Source organism: Sebastes umbrosus, chromosome 5, assembly GCF_015220745.1.
Source record: "Sebastes umbrosus isolate fSebUmb1 chromosome 5, fSebUmb1.pri, whole genome shotgun sequence".
In the NCBI taxonomy this organism is placed as follows: Eukaryota; Metazoa; Chordata; class Actinopteri; order Perciformes; family Sebastidae; genus Sebastes; species Sebastes umbrosus.
In genome coordinates this window covers 465,629-481,826 of record NC_051273.1, presented here as the reverse complement: position 1 = coordinate 481,826, position 16,198 = coordinate 465,629, and the positions used below count along the sequence as shown (strand labels likewise).

Sequence of the window (16,198 nt, the reverse complement as noted above, 5' to 3'; positions counted from 1 at the left end):
ATAGAAATGTGTGTGAACTGAGAAACAGAGTGATGAATTGTCAATTGATTTGATAAACTTGACATTCAATTTGAAACCGTGTTGATCTGGTAATCAACAGTCAGAATGAAGCTGCTGCTCTCAAACAGGTTTGCAGCGTTCCTCCCCTCAGGAATGTTCATTAAACAGTCAGTCAGAAAACATCCACTGTTGTTGTTGAGACGTTGAGCCCTGAAACCAACCACACCTCCACCGTCACTGCTCACATCGTGTAAACTAGGGATGCACCGATACCACTTTATTCAGACCGAGTACGAGTACTTCCATCTGGGTACTCTCCGATACCGAGTACCGATACGAGTACTTCTCTGTGTCTAAAGACCCTCGTTAACAGCCAGCTGGAGGATGTGAGCGACACACAGCAGGCTGGGGAGTCCCGCATACGAGGCGGTGTGCCGCCACCGGCTCTAGGTCGGCTTGGAAAGGCTCGGGGCGACGTTGCTTCCCGGGGCCGTGGACAAAGTGCTCGCAGCGCCCTCTCTCGTCCCACGCAAAAGGTGCCAGGGGTCTACGGCGATGTCTGCAACCCACCCGACCCGTCTTGAAACACGGACCAAGGAGTCTAACGCATGCGTGAGTCAGAGGGTGCGCGCAAAACCCCGTGGTGCAATGAAAGTGAGGGCCGGTGCACGCCGGCTGAGATGGGATCCCGGCCCAGCGGGGTCGGGCGCACCACCGGCCCGTCTCGCCAGCACCGTCGGGGAGGTGGAGTGTGAAAGAACCCGAAAGATGGTGACGAGAGGTTAACGTTGTATCGGAGCCGTTTTACGAGTACGAGTACATGAGCACAGTATCGGACCCGATACCCGGTACCCGGTATTGGTATTGGTATCGGTGCATCCCTAATTTAAAGGGTTGAATTAGTCCATTATGGTCAATTACAAAATGAATATATCTAAGTGACTCATAGCTTCCTGAATCACAGATATTCCTCCCAGCTCTTCCAGTTATGCACCACCTCTGACCTCTGACCTCTGACCGTAACCAGGAGGTTGATATCAGACCCCGATTAGCTTCTTGAGAATGAGACCCGTCTTTTTAAACCTGAGCTTTTGCTTGGTTTCCGTGCAGGTTTACACCCGACTTCACTTCATCTCGAGTGATCCGGGAGCTGAAACTGGTGACGTGTGGAGGCTCAGAGTTCGTGTTCGTCCTGAACGCCTCGCTGCCCTACCACATGTTAGCAGCATGTGCAGAAACGCTGCCCCGCCCAGGCTGGGAGCTGGAGCTCTACATCATCGTGTCTCTCATCATGAGGTGGGTACCGCCTCCTCATCATCACCATCATCACCATCATCATCATCATCATCATCATCATCATCATCGTCACCACCACGCTGTTATATCTCATCCTGTATTTGTTTGGTTCTCTTCAGCTCCATGTTTCTGTTGGTGATCGCCACGGCCTACCTGGAGGCTCAGAGCATCTGGGAGCCGTTCAAGAGACGCGTGTCTGTGGAGTCCAACTCCAACATGGAGACCGGGAGGCCTTTTAATCTCAGGGAAATTGTGCAGATTCACAGTGATTCAAAGTAAGTGTAAAGGCTGAGGTACATCTCAGACAAACCGCAAGATATCATCAGCGTACAGAAAGACTTTACTAATACTTAAAAATCATACATATTGGTACTCGCTGCCGCCGCTCTCTCTCTCGCTTCACCACTCACTTCCCACATACACACACTCTATATACTGGCTCTGCTCCAGATTACTCCAGAGAGGGACATTCGCTTCTCCTGTGGGCCACCGTAGCTCTCCAACACGCCTGGCACATGGGAGAGGCTTCAGTTGGTTGAAATCATCACCAGATCCTCCACACTGGAGCTTTAAGTGTCAGAACATGTAACGTGTAACTTAACAGATATTATCTCTCCCCCTTCAGGTTGAACGATTACAGCGACCCCCCCCAGAGCTCCAGAGGAGTTTACGCGTCCAGCAACGGAGCGGCTCGGATCGGAGGCCGACAGGGCAGCAGCCGCACCTTCTCCGACTCCGACAGCCAAGACAAGAGGTCCAGGATCGGCTTCGGCCGCCCATCTATGCAAGCTGCTGCTTCCTCACAGCTGACCAAAGGAAGTACAACCTCAGGCCAGGAAGGCCCTCCGGCCGCCTGCCAGCTCACCAACCGCAAGGCCCGGAGCACCAAACAGTTGGACCTCCAGAGTCCCGGTCTCTCCGGGTCCTTGCTGCCTCTCAGAGGAGGCCTCTGTCCCGAGGAGGCAGAATACGCCAACCTGATCGGAGCCATGGACAACGACCTGGACCGTCCAGACTCCCTCAGCGGGGAGACTCTACAGGACCAGAGTCAGTCAATACAGAACAAAGGTACAGCATCAGGTCTCATCACCACAGAGAGAGTAGACGGTCAGTTCAGGTCTGTGAGCTCTCCGTTGATCTCCTTCACAGTGTTGGAATCCAAAGGGAAGCTGAGGGGCAAAACAAAAGCCCAGAAGAAGAAGGAAGAGAAGGAGAAGAAGCCAGCAGTAAAGACTCAGGGAGACGAGCTGAAAGACAACCTGGCCGACAACGACGACAGCTCCTCCACCACCACGGAGACCTCCAATCCAGATGTGGAGACCAACATCAAAGAGGTACGCTGAAGTCCCACTGAAGTCTCACTGTTCATTGATCTTCACAGAGGCAGCTCAGTTGTTTCCTCCTCCTCTCCAGCATATCGCCTGTTTCCCTCCCTGCAGTCTGCAAAAGATTATTATTAACTCCTTCATTAATGTGCTACTTCCTGCTTTTATTTTTGTTCTCGACAAATACATGTATAAAGAAAAGAATACAGAAATAATTCAGTTTGGGAAAATAAATAAGGGGTGAAATGCAAAGGGAAATTGTGCAGAAATAAATAGATAAATAAATACATACATACATAAATACATTTAAAAATAAATAGAAAATACATTTAAAAATAAATAGAAACATTTAAATAAATGCAAACATAAATAAATTAAGAAAATGATAAAAAAAAAAATACATAAATAAATAAAGGGAAAAAATATTTAATGAAATATTTATTCATTTTTTGAGTTAGTTATTTATTTATTTTAGGCAGGTTCCATCCTCCATAGTTAAACACCCTGTTTCAATTTAAAACAAGAAGTTCTTGTTGTGATTTATGCACAAAGAAATGTATAAAGATAAGTTTGGGGAAATAAATAAGGGGTGAAATACAAAGAGAAAATCGTGCAGAAATAACTAGATGAATAAATACATACATAAATAAATACATACATTTAAAAATAAATGTATAAATAAATAAAAAAAAAGCAAAAATAAATAAATACATTTAAAAATATAAATATATAAATAAATAAGAGAATTAATACAAAGATAAATAAATAAAAAAGCTAATTAAAACAGAGAAATCAAGTTATGTCACATTTTATCAATTAATTAATGGATCCATTTATTTTTTATATTTTTGCTACATTTAATGACATATTTATTCATTTATTTATTCATTTATTTATTATTTAGGCAGGTTCCATCCTCCGTAGTTAAACACCCTGTTTCCATTTAAAAAAATAAGTTTTGTTGTGATTTATTGTAATTTTCATACTAGCATTGACAGACGGGGAAAACCTGCTTAAAAACAGCTCAGGCTTCTTCTACTATGGAAATGACATAATAATAATAAGCATGCTGTTATTATAACATGTTCCCGTCATTTCTTCCAGGAGCCGGTGAAAAAGAAAGGCCGGACAGTCACCGCAGGAAAAGTGAAAGAAGAAACTTCAAATTTCCTCATTAAACCCAAAACCAAGAAACAAGGAACCACAAAGGAGAAGAACCCAGCAGAGAAATCCAGGTGTGTTGACGTCACCACAGGTGATGATGATATCATCCTTCTTCTTCCTCTATAACATCTCTTTGTTGTTGTCAGTTCTCTGGAGCTGCCGTACGTCACCCCGCTGGAGAACAAACAACGGAAGAGCTTCACATCCAAAGCTCTGCATCCTCTCACCAACATCCCAAAGACCCGACCGCTGCAGAAACAGAGATGTGAGTTCCTTCACTTCAACCCTTCTGCATCACTATACGGACACTATAAGAGGTTGATCACTGTCCCCGTGATCACTATGAGAGGATGATCACTGTCCCCGTGATCACTATGAGAGGATGATCACTGTCACTGTGATCACTATGAGAGGTTGATCACTGTCACCGTGATCACTATGAGAGGATGATCACTGTAACCGTGATCACTATGAGAGGTTGATCACTGTAACCGTGATCACTATGAGAGGATGATCACTATGAGAGGTTGATCACTGTCACCGTGATCACTATGAGAGGTTGATCACTGTAACCGTGATCACTATGAGAGGTTGATCACTGTAACCGTGATCACTATGAGAGGATGATCACTATGAGAGGTTGATCACTGTCACCGTGATCACTATGAGAGGTTGATCACTGTAACCGTGATCACTATGAGAGGTTGATCACTGTAACCGTGATCACTATGAGAGGTTGATCACTGTAACCGTGATCACTATGAGAGGTTGATCACTGTAACCGTGATCACTATGAGAGGATGATCACTGTCACCGTGATCACTATGAGAGGATGATCACTGTCACCGTGATCACTATGAGAGGATGATCACTGTAACCGTGATCACTATGAGAGGATGATCACTATGAGAGGTTGATCACTGTAACCGTGATCACTATGAGAGGTTGATCACTATGAGAGGTTGATCACTGTAACCGTGATCACTATGAGAGGTTGATCACTGTCCCCGTGATCACTATGAGAGGATGATCACTGTAACCGTGATCACTATGAGAGGTTGATCACTGTCCCCGTGATCACTATGAGAGGTTGATCACTGTCACCGTGATCACTATGAGAGGTTGATCACTGTCACCGTGATCACTATGAGAGGTTGATCACTGTAACCGTGATCACTATGAGAGGTTGATCACTGTCACCGTGATCACTATGAGAGGTTGATCACTGTAACCGTGATCACTATGAGAGGATGATCACTGTCACCGTGATCACTATGAGAGGTTGATCACTGTAACCGTGATCACTATGAGAGGTTGATCACTGTAACCGTGATCACTATGAGAGGTTGATCACTATGAGAGGTTGATCACTATGAGAGGTTGATCACTATGAGAGGTTGATCACTGTAACCGTGATCACTATGAGAGGTTGATCACTGTAACCGTGATCACTATGAGAGGTTGATCACTATGAGAGGTTGATCACTATGAGAGGTTGATCACTATGAGAGGTTGATCACTGTAACCGTGATCACTATGAGAGGTTGATCACTGTAACCGTGATCACTATGAGAGGATGATCACTATGAGAGGTTGATCACTGTAACCGTGATCACTATGAGAGGTTGATCACTATGAGAGGTTGATCACTGTAACCGTGATCACTATGAGAGGTTGATCACTGTCCCCGTGATCACTATGAGAGGTTGATCACTATGAGAGGTTGATCACTGTAACCGTGATCACTATGAGAGGTTGATCACTGTAACCGTGATCACTATGAGAGGTTGATCACTGTAACCGTGATCACTATGAGAGGTTGATCACTATGAGAGGTTGATCACTGTAACCGTGATCACTATGAGAGGATGATCACTATGAGAGGTTGATCACTGTAACCGTGATCACTATGAGAGGTTGATCACTATGAGAGGTTGATCACTGTAACCGTGATCACTATGAGAGGTTGATCACTGTAACCGTGATCACTATGAGAGGTTGATCACTGTAACCGTGATCACTATGAGAGGTTGATCACTATGAGAGGTTGATCACTGTAACCGTGATCACTATGAGAGGTTGATCACTGTAACTGATCACTATAAGAGGTTGATCACTGTAACTGTGATCACTATGAGAGGTTGATCACTATAAGAGGTTGATCACTGTAACTGATCACTATAAGAGGTTGATCACTGTAACTGTGATCACTATGAGAGGATGATCACTGTAACTGTGATCACTATGAGAGGTTGATCACTATGAGAGGTTGATCACTGAGAGGTTGATCACTATGAGAGGTTGATCACTGTAACCGTGATCACTATGAGAGGTTGATCACTGTAACCGTGATCACTATGAGAGGTTGATCACTGTAACCGTGATCACTATGAGAGGTTGATCACTGTCCCCGTGATCACTATGAGAGGATGATCACTGTAACCGTGATCACTATGAGAGGTTGATCACTGTCCCCGTGATCACTATGAGAGGTTGATCACTGTCACCGTGATCACTATGAGAGGTTGATCACTGTCACCGTGATCACTATGAGAGGTTGATCACTGTAACCGTGATCACTATGAGAGGATGATCACTGTCACCGTGATCACTATGAGAGGATGATCACTATGAGAGGTTGATCACTGTAACCGTGATCACTATGAGAGGTTGATCACTGTAACCGTGATCACTATGAGAGGTTGATCACTATGAGAGGTTGATCACTATGAGAGGTTGATCACTATGAGAGGTTGATCACTGTAACCGTGATCACTATGAGAGGTTGATCACTATGAGAGGTTGATCACTATGAGAGGTTGATCACTGTAACCGTGATCACTATGAGAGGTTGATCACTATGAGAGGTTGATCACTGTAACCGTGATCACTATGAGAGGTTGATCACTGTCCCCGTGATCACTATGAGAGGTTGATCACTATGAGAGGTTGATCACTGTAACCGTGATCACTATGAGAGGTTGATCACTGTAACCGTGATCACTATGAGAGGTTGATCACTGTAACCGTGATCACTATGAGAGGTTGATCACTATGAGAGGTTGATCACTGTAACCGTGATCACTATGAGAGGATGATCACTATGAGAGGTTGATCACTGTAACCGTGATCACTATGAGAGGTTGATCACTATGAGAGGTTGATCACTGTAACCGTGATCACTATGAGAGGTTGATCACTGTAACCGTGATCACTATGAGAGGTTGATCACTGTAACCGTGATCACTATGAGAGGTTGATCACTATGAGAGGTTGATCACTGTAACCGTGATCACTATGAGAGGTTGATCACTGTAACTGATCACTATAAGAGGTTGATCACTGTAACTGTGATCACTATGAGAGGTTGATCACTATAAGAGGTTGATCACTGTAACTGATCACTATAAGAGGTTGATCACTGTAACTGTGATCACTATGAGAGGATGATCACTGTAACTGTGATCACTATGAGAGGTTGATCACTATGAGAGGTTGATCACTATGAGAGGTTGATCACTATGAGAGGTTGATCACTATGAGCCGTTTCCACTGTATCTGCTAGTTGATAAGCAGAGCAGCGGTTTTAAAAGGATGAACCAGGTTTGAATGTCACGTTGCTTCAACACCAGCTGTGTTTGCTTTGTCAGTTGATGGGAAGCTGGAGGAAGGACGCCCCTCTCTGTTGGCCAAGCTGTTGTCCAGCGGTCCGGTACCAGAACTGGGCCACAGCAGCAGCTCTGAGGGGGAGAAGGAGTTTGCGTCTCCAGAGTGGGATGTACCGCTCTCCAAAAACTGCATCCGTAAGTCCAGACCTGAAACCCGTCCTGTGTCACGTCCATGTCATCTAAAGACAGTGTTCTATAGATCACATGTCCTCCTGTCCTCCAGAAGCAGACAGTCTTCAGCAGATCTCCCTCCAGACCATCAACGCAGACCCGTTCCTGAAGAGATCCGTCACAGCAGGGACCTGCACCCCCCCTCCCACCTCCCCTATCCTACTGTCCCGAGGCTCCTACAGCAGCGTGCTCAACAGCAACAGGTACGTGGAGCCTTATGATGATGTCATTCTAGAACAACTGATGTCCACTCACCATGAAGGTGTCAAAGACGCCTCGTCATTGACGTCTTGATACCAGAAACTTAGTAGCCGAAACCAACACCAGTGAAATTCAATGATTCTCGATAGCATGGTGAAAACAAAAGTACTCCAACATCCACTCCTTCATTACTGTTTGCATTCTGCTTTCTGTCAGCAAGTTAAAAAACCAAAGTCTCAGGATTAAATTGAAGTTTAGTAAAAAAGATTTTATTTCTCCAACTCAAGTTAAATGAACTATAAACTGCTCAGACAAACGGACGAACCCTAAACAAAATAAAGTAACGTAAAGACCGTTACTAGATGTGTCTCTCTAGGATACAGCAGAAAAATACAACAAGTAAAACACTCTCAAAGCCGACCAGGGCACTGCGTGGAAGGATTTAGAGTAACACACAGAGTTCAGAACAAAGCTTTGGAGGCCGAGGACAGAATAATGGTCCGTGTCCACAGCCTCCGTGCTTTCCACGCCCCCCATTCATTGTCTATGTAAGCGGCCGTGCAATGCATTCTGGTAGTGTGGCGTCGTGATTCGAGAGACTAGGCGTCACGACGCCCGCTCCTCATTTGCATAAAGTTGAGGGCTTGTCTACTTTATGCAAATCACGGGCATCTGATGCGACTCGCCGCCTCTCAAAACTCCCGAGGATCTTTTAAAATAAACGTTGTTGATCTAAAATAAAGACAGATTCATCAACTGCATGGATTATTTCTCTCCTCAGATGTTTTCAGAAACACATCTCAGTGAACTATTGACGTGAAATAAGAGAAGAAAGTTTCCAAACGAGCCTCCATACTGGTTCCGGTTTGAAAGCTGGGAGCAGCAGCCAACGGCGGGAAAGCGTTCGTCCAATCAGGAGCCGAGTGCCTTGTTTCTAGGGACAGCACACCAAGCGTCCAATGCTGGGGAGCGTCGCGTCCCCTCGCGATAAAAAACGCCCCTGTGGACACGTAGCATTAGTCTGCTGTCTCCGGACTGTTTGGTATCTGATGGACCAATCAGCAGCAGGCTCACCCCACACCGAACACACGCCGAACCCACACCGAACACACGCCGAACCCACACCGAACACACGCCGAACCCACACCGAACACACGCCGAACCCACACCGAACACACGCCGAACCCACACCGAACACACACCTCCAGCCAGTCAGAGAGGCTCCTGAATTGAACACAAAGATAATCAGAAATTACCATTTTTTTTATCATAACAGTAAAAAGCAGTGGGTTAGTCGTTATCGGATTCCACTCAGATCTACGTCTCGTTAAAAACCTGCATCCCATAATGTCTCATCTATCAGAACTCTAGTTCTGGATGTCCCAAAACGTTCTCCAGCTAAATGATAGATAAATAAAGCACCTTGTAATTCATAGTATTTCTTATTATAATAAAGCATGGTTCTGTATTTGTAGTTTTTATTAAAGTCTAATCCAGATTCTTTGTGATTCTTTGTGATTTTGCAGCGAGGTGAATCAGAAGAAGGCTCCAGGAAACAAACTGTCTGCAGCCGGTCCGCTACCGGGAAAGAACGGGAACCCCACCTTCGCCGCTGTCGCTGCTGGTTATGATAAGAGCCCAGGTAAGCATGTGACCATGTGATCACCTGATCAATGTGCGTTTATGTCTCTGATCTCCGGCGGATCACTGATCTGTCTTCTGTCCCGGTGTCAGGTGGTTCTGGTCCAGGTAAAACTGACAAGACTCTGGCACACATGACCTCAGTGGAAAGTGACAGCTCTGACAGGTAACGAGAGAACGCTGACATCGATATGTAATCCCACTTTAACACTCTGTTTCTATTCTTAATATTCTGTTTCTATTCCCGTAGTTCTGGATTATGGAGTCCCATCGACACAGCAACGAGTCCAAACTATCATTCTGCCAACTCCTTCTCTGCTTTTGGACCCAACAACTCCTTCAACCTGACAGGAGGTAAGCTGAGGTTCTGTAGAATCTGACGCTGTGTTCACACCAAGAACGCCGCTATCATTCAGGTTCACTCGCTCTAGACGCTCCAGAGAGGAGGAGGAGGAGCTCGATATGATGTTCTATCGTAGCTCCTCTTTGTATTGACTTTGTATGTGATGGTGTTAAAATGCAGCTTCTCTCTCGGTGTGAACATCAGAACAGTTTCTGGTTGAGCAGCTGTGTTTAAACTGAACTGTGTGTGTTTGTGTTGTTTAGTTTTCAGTGGAATGAATCTCCTGAAGTCCTCGGAGCCTCCTCAGAGCTGGCCTGAGTTCACCTCCACCTCCTCCATCTGGGACATCCCGAGCAGCGACTCCCTGCACTCCTGGCCCAGCAGCTCCAGCTCCCCCACCGCCCCCACCGCAGTAAGATACTACTACTACTCTCACTGCTCCCTCCTTACTCCTCTCAACACTCCCTCCTCACTGCTCCCTACTCTCCTCCCTTCTCCCTCCTCTCCTCCCTTCTCCCTCCTCACTGCTCCCTACTCTCCTCCCTTCTCCCTCCTCACTGCTCCCTACTCTCCTCCCTTCTCCCTCCTCACTGCTCCCTACTCTCCTCCCTTCTCCCTCCTCACTGCTCCCTACTCTCCTCCCTTCTCCCTCCTCACTGCTCCCTACTCTCCTCCCTTCTCCCACCTCACTGCTCCCTACTCTCCTCCCTTCTCCCTCCTCATTGCTCCCTACTCTCCTCCCTTCTCCCACCTCACTGCTCCCTTCTCCCTACTCACTGCTCCCACCTCACTGCTCCCTACTGCCACCTTCTTTCATCTCCCTGCTCCCACTTCCCACCTCACTGCTCCCTTCTCTTTCACGTCTCTCTCCTCACTTCCCTCCTCTCACCTCCCTTCTCCTCTCTCGTTTCAGTCCCTGCTGGGATCGTCCCGTAGCCCGTGGTCGGCCACCGCTCCCTTCGGCAGTTCCATCTGGTCTACGAGCGCAGATTCAGCTTTGCACCCTTTCCCTCCGACGACCAACTCGACCACGCTGACCGACCTGGTCACCAGCCCCGCCCCCTCGCCGCCCGCTTCCACCACCGAGATGAGTCGGACCTACAATCCGTGGAGCATGTGGCGCCCGACTCTGAGCCGACGCAGCTCCGAGCCGTGGCCCAGCTCCTCCGACAACAACGCCAGTTAAACGGTACATGACTGCACTTAACAGACGCGCGTCGTGGATGTGACGTCGTCTCTGTACGGTAAATCTCATTCTGTAATAATCGGAGAATCCCAACAGACAGCAACGTTACCTGAAGTGTGACGGGTTCGGTAGCCCAGTGCTGCAGGTTACGGACTCAGCAATTTAGTTCTCTGCAGCTTTTTATTCACGGGGGCAGAAATGCTAACTTTTTATTTGGATTTGTTTTAACAGGTGCCCCTAAATGAAACATGTTGCTGTTCTAGAAAGGCTGGTAATGCTGCGCTCCTTCTCAAAGAGACTCTGGTGTTCAGTATTAATGTCACAACAGACAGCTTGTATTGTTTTCACAATCATTTTGGTTTCTTATAAAAGTTGGTTTTAAAAAGTCAAATTAGCATTTAAATCATCACTCGGCTTTTATTTGGCAGCATTATTTAAAATGTGACTTCAGGAAACCAACGGCCCCCAGAAAGCTTCATGAATGTTCGTGCTCCCGTTTTAAAGTGATAACACCGAGGCCTTCCAAGCAGAATCAATTGGTGATCAAACATTTTACGTTTGAGGTTTGTGTTGTACATCGCCTCTATTTGTCAGCTAATTTAAATAAAGGATTTCAGCAGAACTTCTTGTTTCGTGTTATTTTATTCCATTTAAACCGACAATAACTTAACGAAATAAACATATCACCTTTAATGTTGATATGAAAAACTCAACAGACAGATGTTTACATATCCAGCTGTTGAGGAGCAGTATTAACTTTCATTTTAGAGTGTTTGGGTCCATGTAAAGTCTAATATCAGTCTAATACTCATCCTCTTTTAGCTTGTTTTAATAATACGACTATTTTCAGCATATACTATACTAGGACTTTTAATGACTTTTTTTAGACATATTATTGAATTACTTCTTTACGTGAACTTTTTCGACATACTTTACTGCATACTATACTGTGGGGTTTTTTTCATTTAATTTTTTGACATACTATACTATGATTCTTTTTTTCATTTAATTTATTGACATACTATACTATGATTTTTTTTCATGCATTTTTCAACACTAATTTATATTATGACTTTTTTTCGTTTAAATTTTTCGACATGACTATGACTTTTTTTATGAAAATTTTCGACATACTCTGTCTCTGCTGCCGTCTGTACGAGGGACTACCAAGGCTTAGTGACAAAGTGGCAGCCGGGAGAATGAGACTTGCCGGTCATTGCCAAAGACATCAAGAACTCCCAGCGAGCATGCTGATGCTGCGGGAACCAACGCACGGGCATCAATCACCGGGACGTCCCACACCAACATACATGGACGTACTGAGGACAGATGTTGGACAGTGCTGGCGAGCTAGCCAGATGTATGGAGGACCGAGATAGCTGGAAGCTCCGCTGGAAAGCCCGTCTGGGGACGACCCAATGATATCAATTCATCTCTTTTACATCCACTGCTATTGGTTTCTGTTATTAGTCCAACTTGTATTAGTTATTACAGCTGCTGTGCTATTATTGTTTTCTCTCTCTCTCTCTCTATCTCTGCAGATTGTTGGGTCTCTAAACTCTGGTGTACGGTCTAAAACCTGCTCTATATATAAAGCGTCTTGAGATAACTTCTGTTATGATTTGACGCTATATAAAAATAAATTGAATTAAAAAAGAATACTATACTATGACATTTTTTTCATGCAATTTTCAACATACTATACTATGAATTTTTTTTCGTGAAATTTTTCGACATACTATAGTATGACTTATTTTTCACGGAATGTTTTGACATACTATACTATGACTATTTTTGTCAAAATTTTCGACATACTACATGATTTTTTTGGTGAAATTTTTCGACATACTATACTATGAAATTTTTTGCCAAAATTTTCGACATACTATACTTGACTTTTTTTCAGGAAAATTTTCGACATACTATAATATGACTTTTTTCTGTGAAATTTTTCGACTTACTATACTATGAGTTTTCTTCACAACATTTTTCAACATACTATACTATGAATTTTTTTGTCATGAAATTTTTCGACATACTATACTATGAATTTTTTTAATGACATTTTTCGACATACTATACTATGAAATTTTTTCATGACAATTTTCGACATACTATACTATGAGTTTTCTTCACAAAATTTTTCAACGTACTGTACTATGACTTTTTTTTCACGTAATTTTTCGACATACTATACTATGAATTTTTGTCACGTAATTTTTCGACATACTATACTATGACTTTTTTATGCATATTTAAACTTTTTTTTCTCTTTTTATGAAATGGACCATATGAATTATATTCCTTGGGAAGAGTCACTTCAACCAAAACTTGTTAAATGTCTGTTATGGTATTATACTGTACGAACTAAATACATCCGTAGTCCATTTCAAATTAAAAGCCCTGTAGCTTCTCAGTGGACCATCATTTTTTTTAATCAAGGCTTTTATTGTGAAACATATGCAGGAAGGGGTTGTGGAGAATTCAGTGAACTGCTCGTTCCTCAGATGTACTTACTGCCATCTGGTGGCACTTTGACATTACTACTAAATACAGTTCTGCTGGGCCACTAACACATCCACAATAACACCTTAGAGACACAAAGTGTTGGAAATAACATGATTATATTGTTGAATTTAAAAAAACAATCTGATTCAGGGTGGCACCTTGTGTTTGTTCTCCTTCCCCAGACGTACTATATGCTATAAATGCTTAGCTCTTAGGCTGCCTAACAGCCTCCAGGAGTAACTGACGGAGTTTAACAAGGTCACACTTAGTGAGAACGAACACACTGTGGCTCTTCTTCAGCTCGTTGGTTCGATCTAGAGCCATCATGCCCCGACAGATGGAGCCCTGCAGCTCCACACGGACGGGACACTCCATCCTCTCCGTCACCACGCCGCCGTCGATACACGCCGCCATGGCGTAGGCGTCGTAAGAGACGAAGCCGGATCCGAAGTACACGTCTCTCTTGTTCCTCGTAGTCTCTTTGGAGTAAGTCCAGCATTTAGACGTTATCTTCTTCATGAAGCGTGCAGCAGGAGAGTCCTGGTTGATCAGCTCTTCAAAGAACTCCTGATATCGGAAAATATTTTTCAGACTTTTTTTTTTTAACTTTTTTTCAACTTTTTTCCGACATTTCTTTCTGATATTTTTCAGAGTTTTGTTTCAACATTTTTCAGACATTTTTCTGACTTTTTTTTGACATTTTTCAGACTTTTTCTGATATATATATTTTTTTTTTCCCAATTTTTTCTGATATTTTTCAGACTTTTGTTTCGAAACTTTTCAGAATTTGTTTTTGCTTTTTTTTTTTTTTTTTTTTTAACATTTTTTCAACATTTTTCAGACTTTTTTTCAGAATTTTTTTTCAACATTTTTCAGACTTTTTCTGATATTTTTTTTCCAATATTTTCGACATTTCTTTCTGATATTTTTCAGACTTTTGTTTCGACATTTTTCAGACTTTTGTTTTGACATTCTTCAGACTTTTTTTTCTTTTTTTTTTTTTTACATTTTTTCAACATTTTTCTGACTTTTTTCTGACTTTTTTTTGACATTTTTCAGACTTTTACTGACATATATATTTTCTTTTTCCAGATTTTTTTCGACATTTTTTGCTGATATTTTTCAGACTTTTGTTTCAACATCGTTCAGACTTTTGTTTCGACATTTTTCAAATTTTTTTTTTCCTTTTATTTATTTTTTCAACATTTTTCTGACTTTTTTTGACATTTTTCTGACTTTTTTTTCGAAATCTTTCAGACTTTTTCTGATATATATATATTTTTTTTTCGAGAATTTTTTTTCTGATATTTTTCAGACTTTTGTTTCGACATTTTTCAGACTTTTTGTGATATATATACATATTTTTTTTCAAATTTTTTTCGACATTTCTTTCTGACTTTTTTCTCGAAATCTTTCAATTTTATTTTTTTTTTTTTCAATATTTTTTCAACATTTTTCTGACTTTTTTTCAACATTTTTCTGACTTTTTCTGATATATATATTTTTTTTTTCCAGATTTTTCTTCGACATTTTTTTCTGATATTTTTCAGACTTTTGTTTTGACATTCTTCAGACTTTTTTTTCTTTTTTTTTTTTTACATTTTTTCAACATTTTTCTGACTTTTTTCTGACTTTTTTTTGACATTTTTCAGACTTTTACTGACATATATATTTTCTTTTTCCAGATTTTTTTCGACATTTTTTGCTGATATTTTTCAGACTTTTGTTTCAACATCGTTCAGACTTTTCTTTCGACATTTTTCAAATTTTTTTTTTCCTTTTATTTATTTTTTCAACATTTTTCTGACTTTTTTTGACATTTTTCTGACTTTTTTTTCGAAATCTTTCAGACTTTTTCTGATATATATATATTTTTTTTTCGAGAATTTTTTTTCTGATATTTTTCAGACTTTTGTTTCGACATTTTTCAGACTTTTTGTGATATATATACATATTTTTTTTCAAATTTTTTTCGACATTTCTTTCTGACTTTTTTCTCGAAATCTTTCAATTTTATTTTTTTTTTTTTCAACATTTTTTCAACATTTTTCTGACTTTTTTTCAACATTTTTCTGACTTTTTCTGACATATATATTTTCTTTTTCCAGATTTTTCTTCGACATTTTTTTCTGATATTTCTCAGACTTTTGTTTCAACATCGTTCAGACTTTTGTTTCGACATTTTTCAAATTTGTTTTTTCCTTTTATTTATTTTTTCAACATTTTTCTGACTTTTTTTGACATTTTTCAGACTTTTACTGATATATATTTTTTTTTTTTCAATTTTTTTCAACATTTTTTGCTGATATTTTTCAGACTTTTGTTTCAACATTTTTCAGACTTTTTATGCTTTTTTTTTTTTTTTTTTTTTACATTTTTTCAACATTTTTCTGACTTTTATTTTATTACTTTTATTTATTACTTTTATTATTTATTTAAAAAATACATATTTTTTTTCAAATTTTTTTTCGACATTTCTTTCTGACTTTTTTCTCGAAATCTTTCAATTGTATTTTTTTTTTTTTCAACATTTTTTCAACATTTTTCTGACTTTTTTTCGACATTTTTCGGACTTTTTCTGATATATATATTTTTTTTTTCCAGATTTTTCTTCGACATTTTTTTCTGATATTTCTCAGACTTTTGTTTCAACATCTTTCAGACTTTTGTTTCGACATTTTTAAAAAAAATTTTT

General features: G+C 41.4%; 2 protein-coding genes across 3 annotated transcripts in view; one reads left to right on the top strand and one right to left on the bottom strand.

The window, feature by feature from the left end:
• tmem131 (transmembrane protein 131) overlaps positions 1-11,617 on the top strand; it is a 52,075-nt gene extending 40,458 nt beyond the window's left edge. Inside the window, exons 29-41 of the mRNA XM_037770710.1 lie at positions 1,111-1,296; positions 1,416-1,571; positions 1,922-2,364; positions 2,446-2,630; positions 3,726-3,856; positions 3,932-4,050; positions 7,436-7,588; positions 7,677-7,827; positions 9,352-9,467; positions 9,560-9,632; positions 9,717-9,820; positions 10,073-10,221; positions 10,723-11,617. Of these exons, the coding sequence (XP_037626638.1) occupies positions 1,111-1,296; positions 1,416-1,571; positions 1,922-2,364; positions 2,446-2,630; positions 3,726-3,856; positions 3,932-4,050; positions 7,436-7,588; positions 7,677-7,827; positions 9,352-9,467; positions 9,560-9,632; positions 9,717-9,820; positions 10,073-10,221; positions 10,723-10,995 (2,239 nt within the window). The 3' untranslated portion in view covers positions 10,996-11,617. The remainder of the gene's footprint in view (positions 1-1,110; positions 1,297-1,415; positions 1,572-1,921; positions 2,365-2,445; positions 2,631-3,725; positions 3,857-3,931; positions 4,051-7,435; positions 7,589-7,676; positions 7,828-9,351; positions 9,468-9,559; positions 9,633-9,716; positions 9,821-10,072; positions 10,222-10,722) is intronic.
• Positions 11,618-13,205: 1,588 nt separating this feature from the next.
• The window catches only part of si:ch211-201h21.5 (uncharacterized protein LOC555526 homolog), a 13,201-nt gene continuing 10,208 nt past the window's right edge, over positions 13,206-16,198 (bottom strand). For both annotated transcript variants that reach the window (XM_037770716.1, XM_037770715.1), the window contains exon 6: positions 13,206-14,070. In XM_037770716.1, coding sequence (XP_037626644.1) covers positions 13,708-14,070 — 363 coding nt within the window. In that variant the 3' untranslated portion in view covers positions 13,206-13,707. The remainder of the gene's footprint in view (positions 14,071-16,198) is intronic.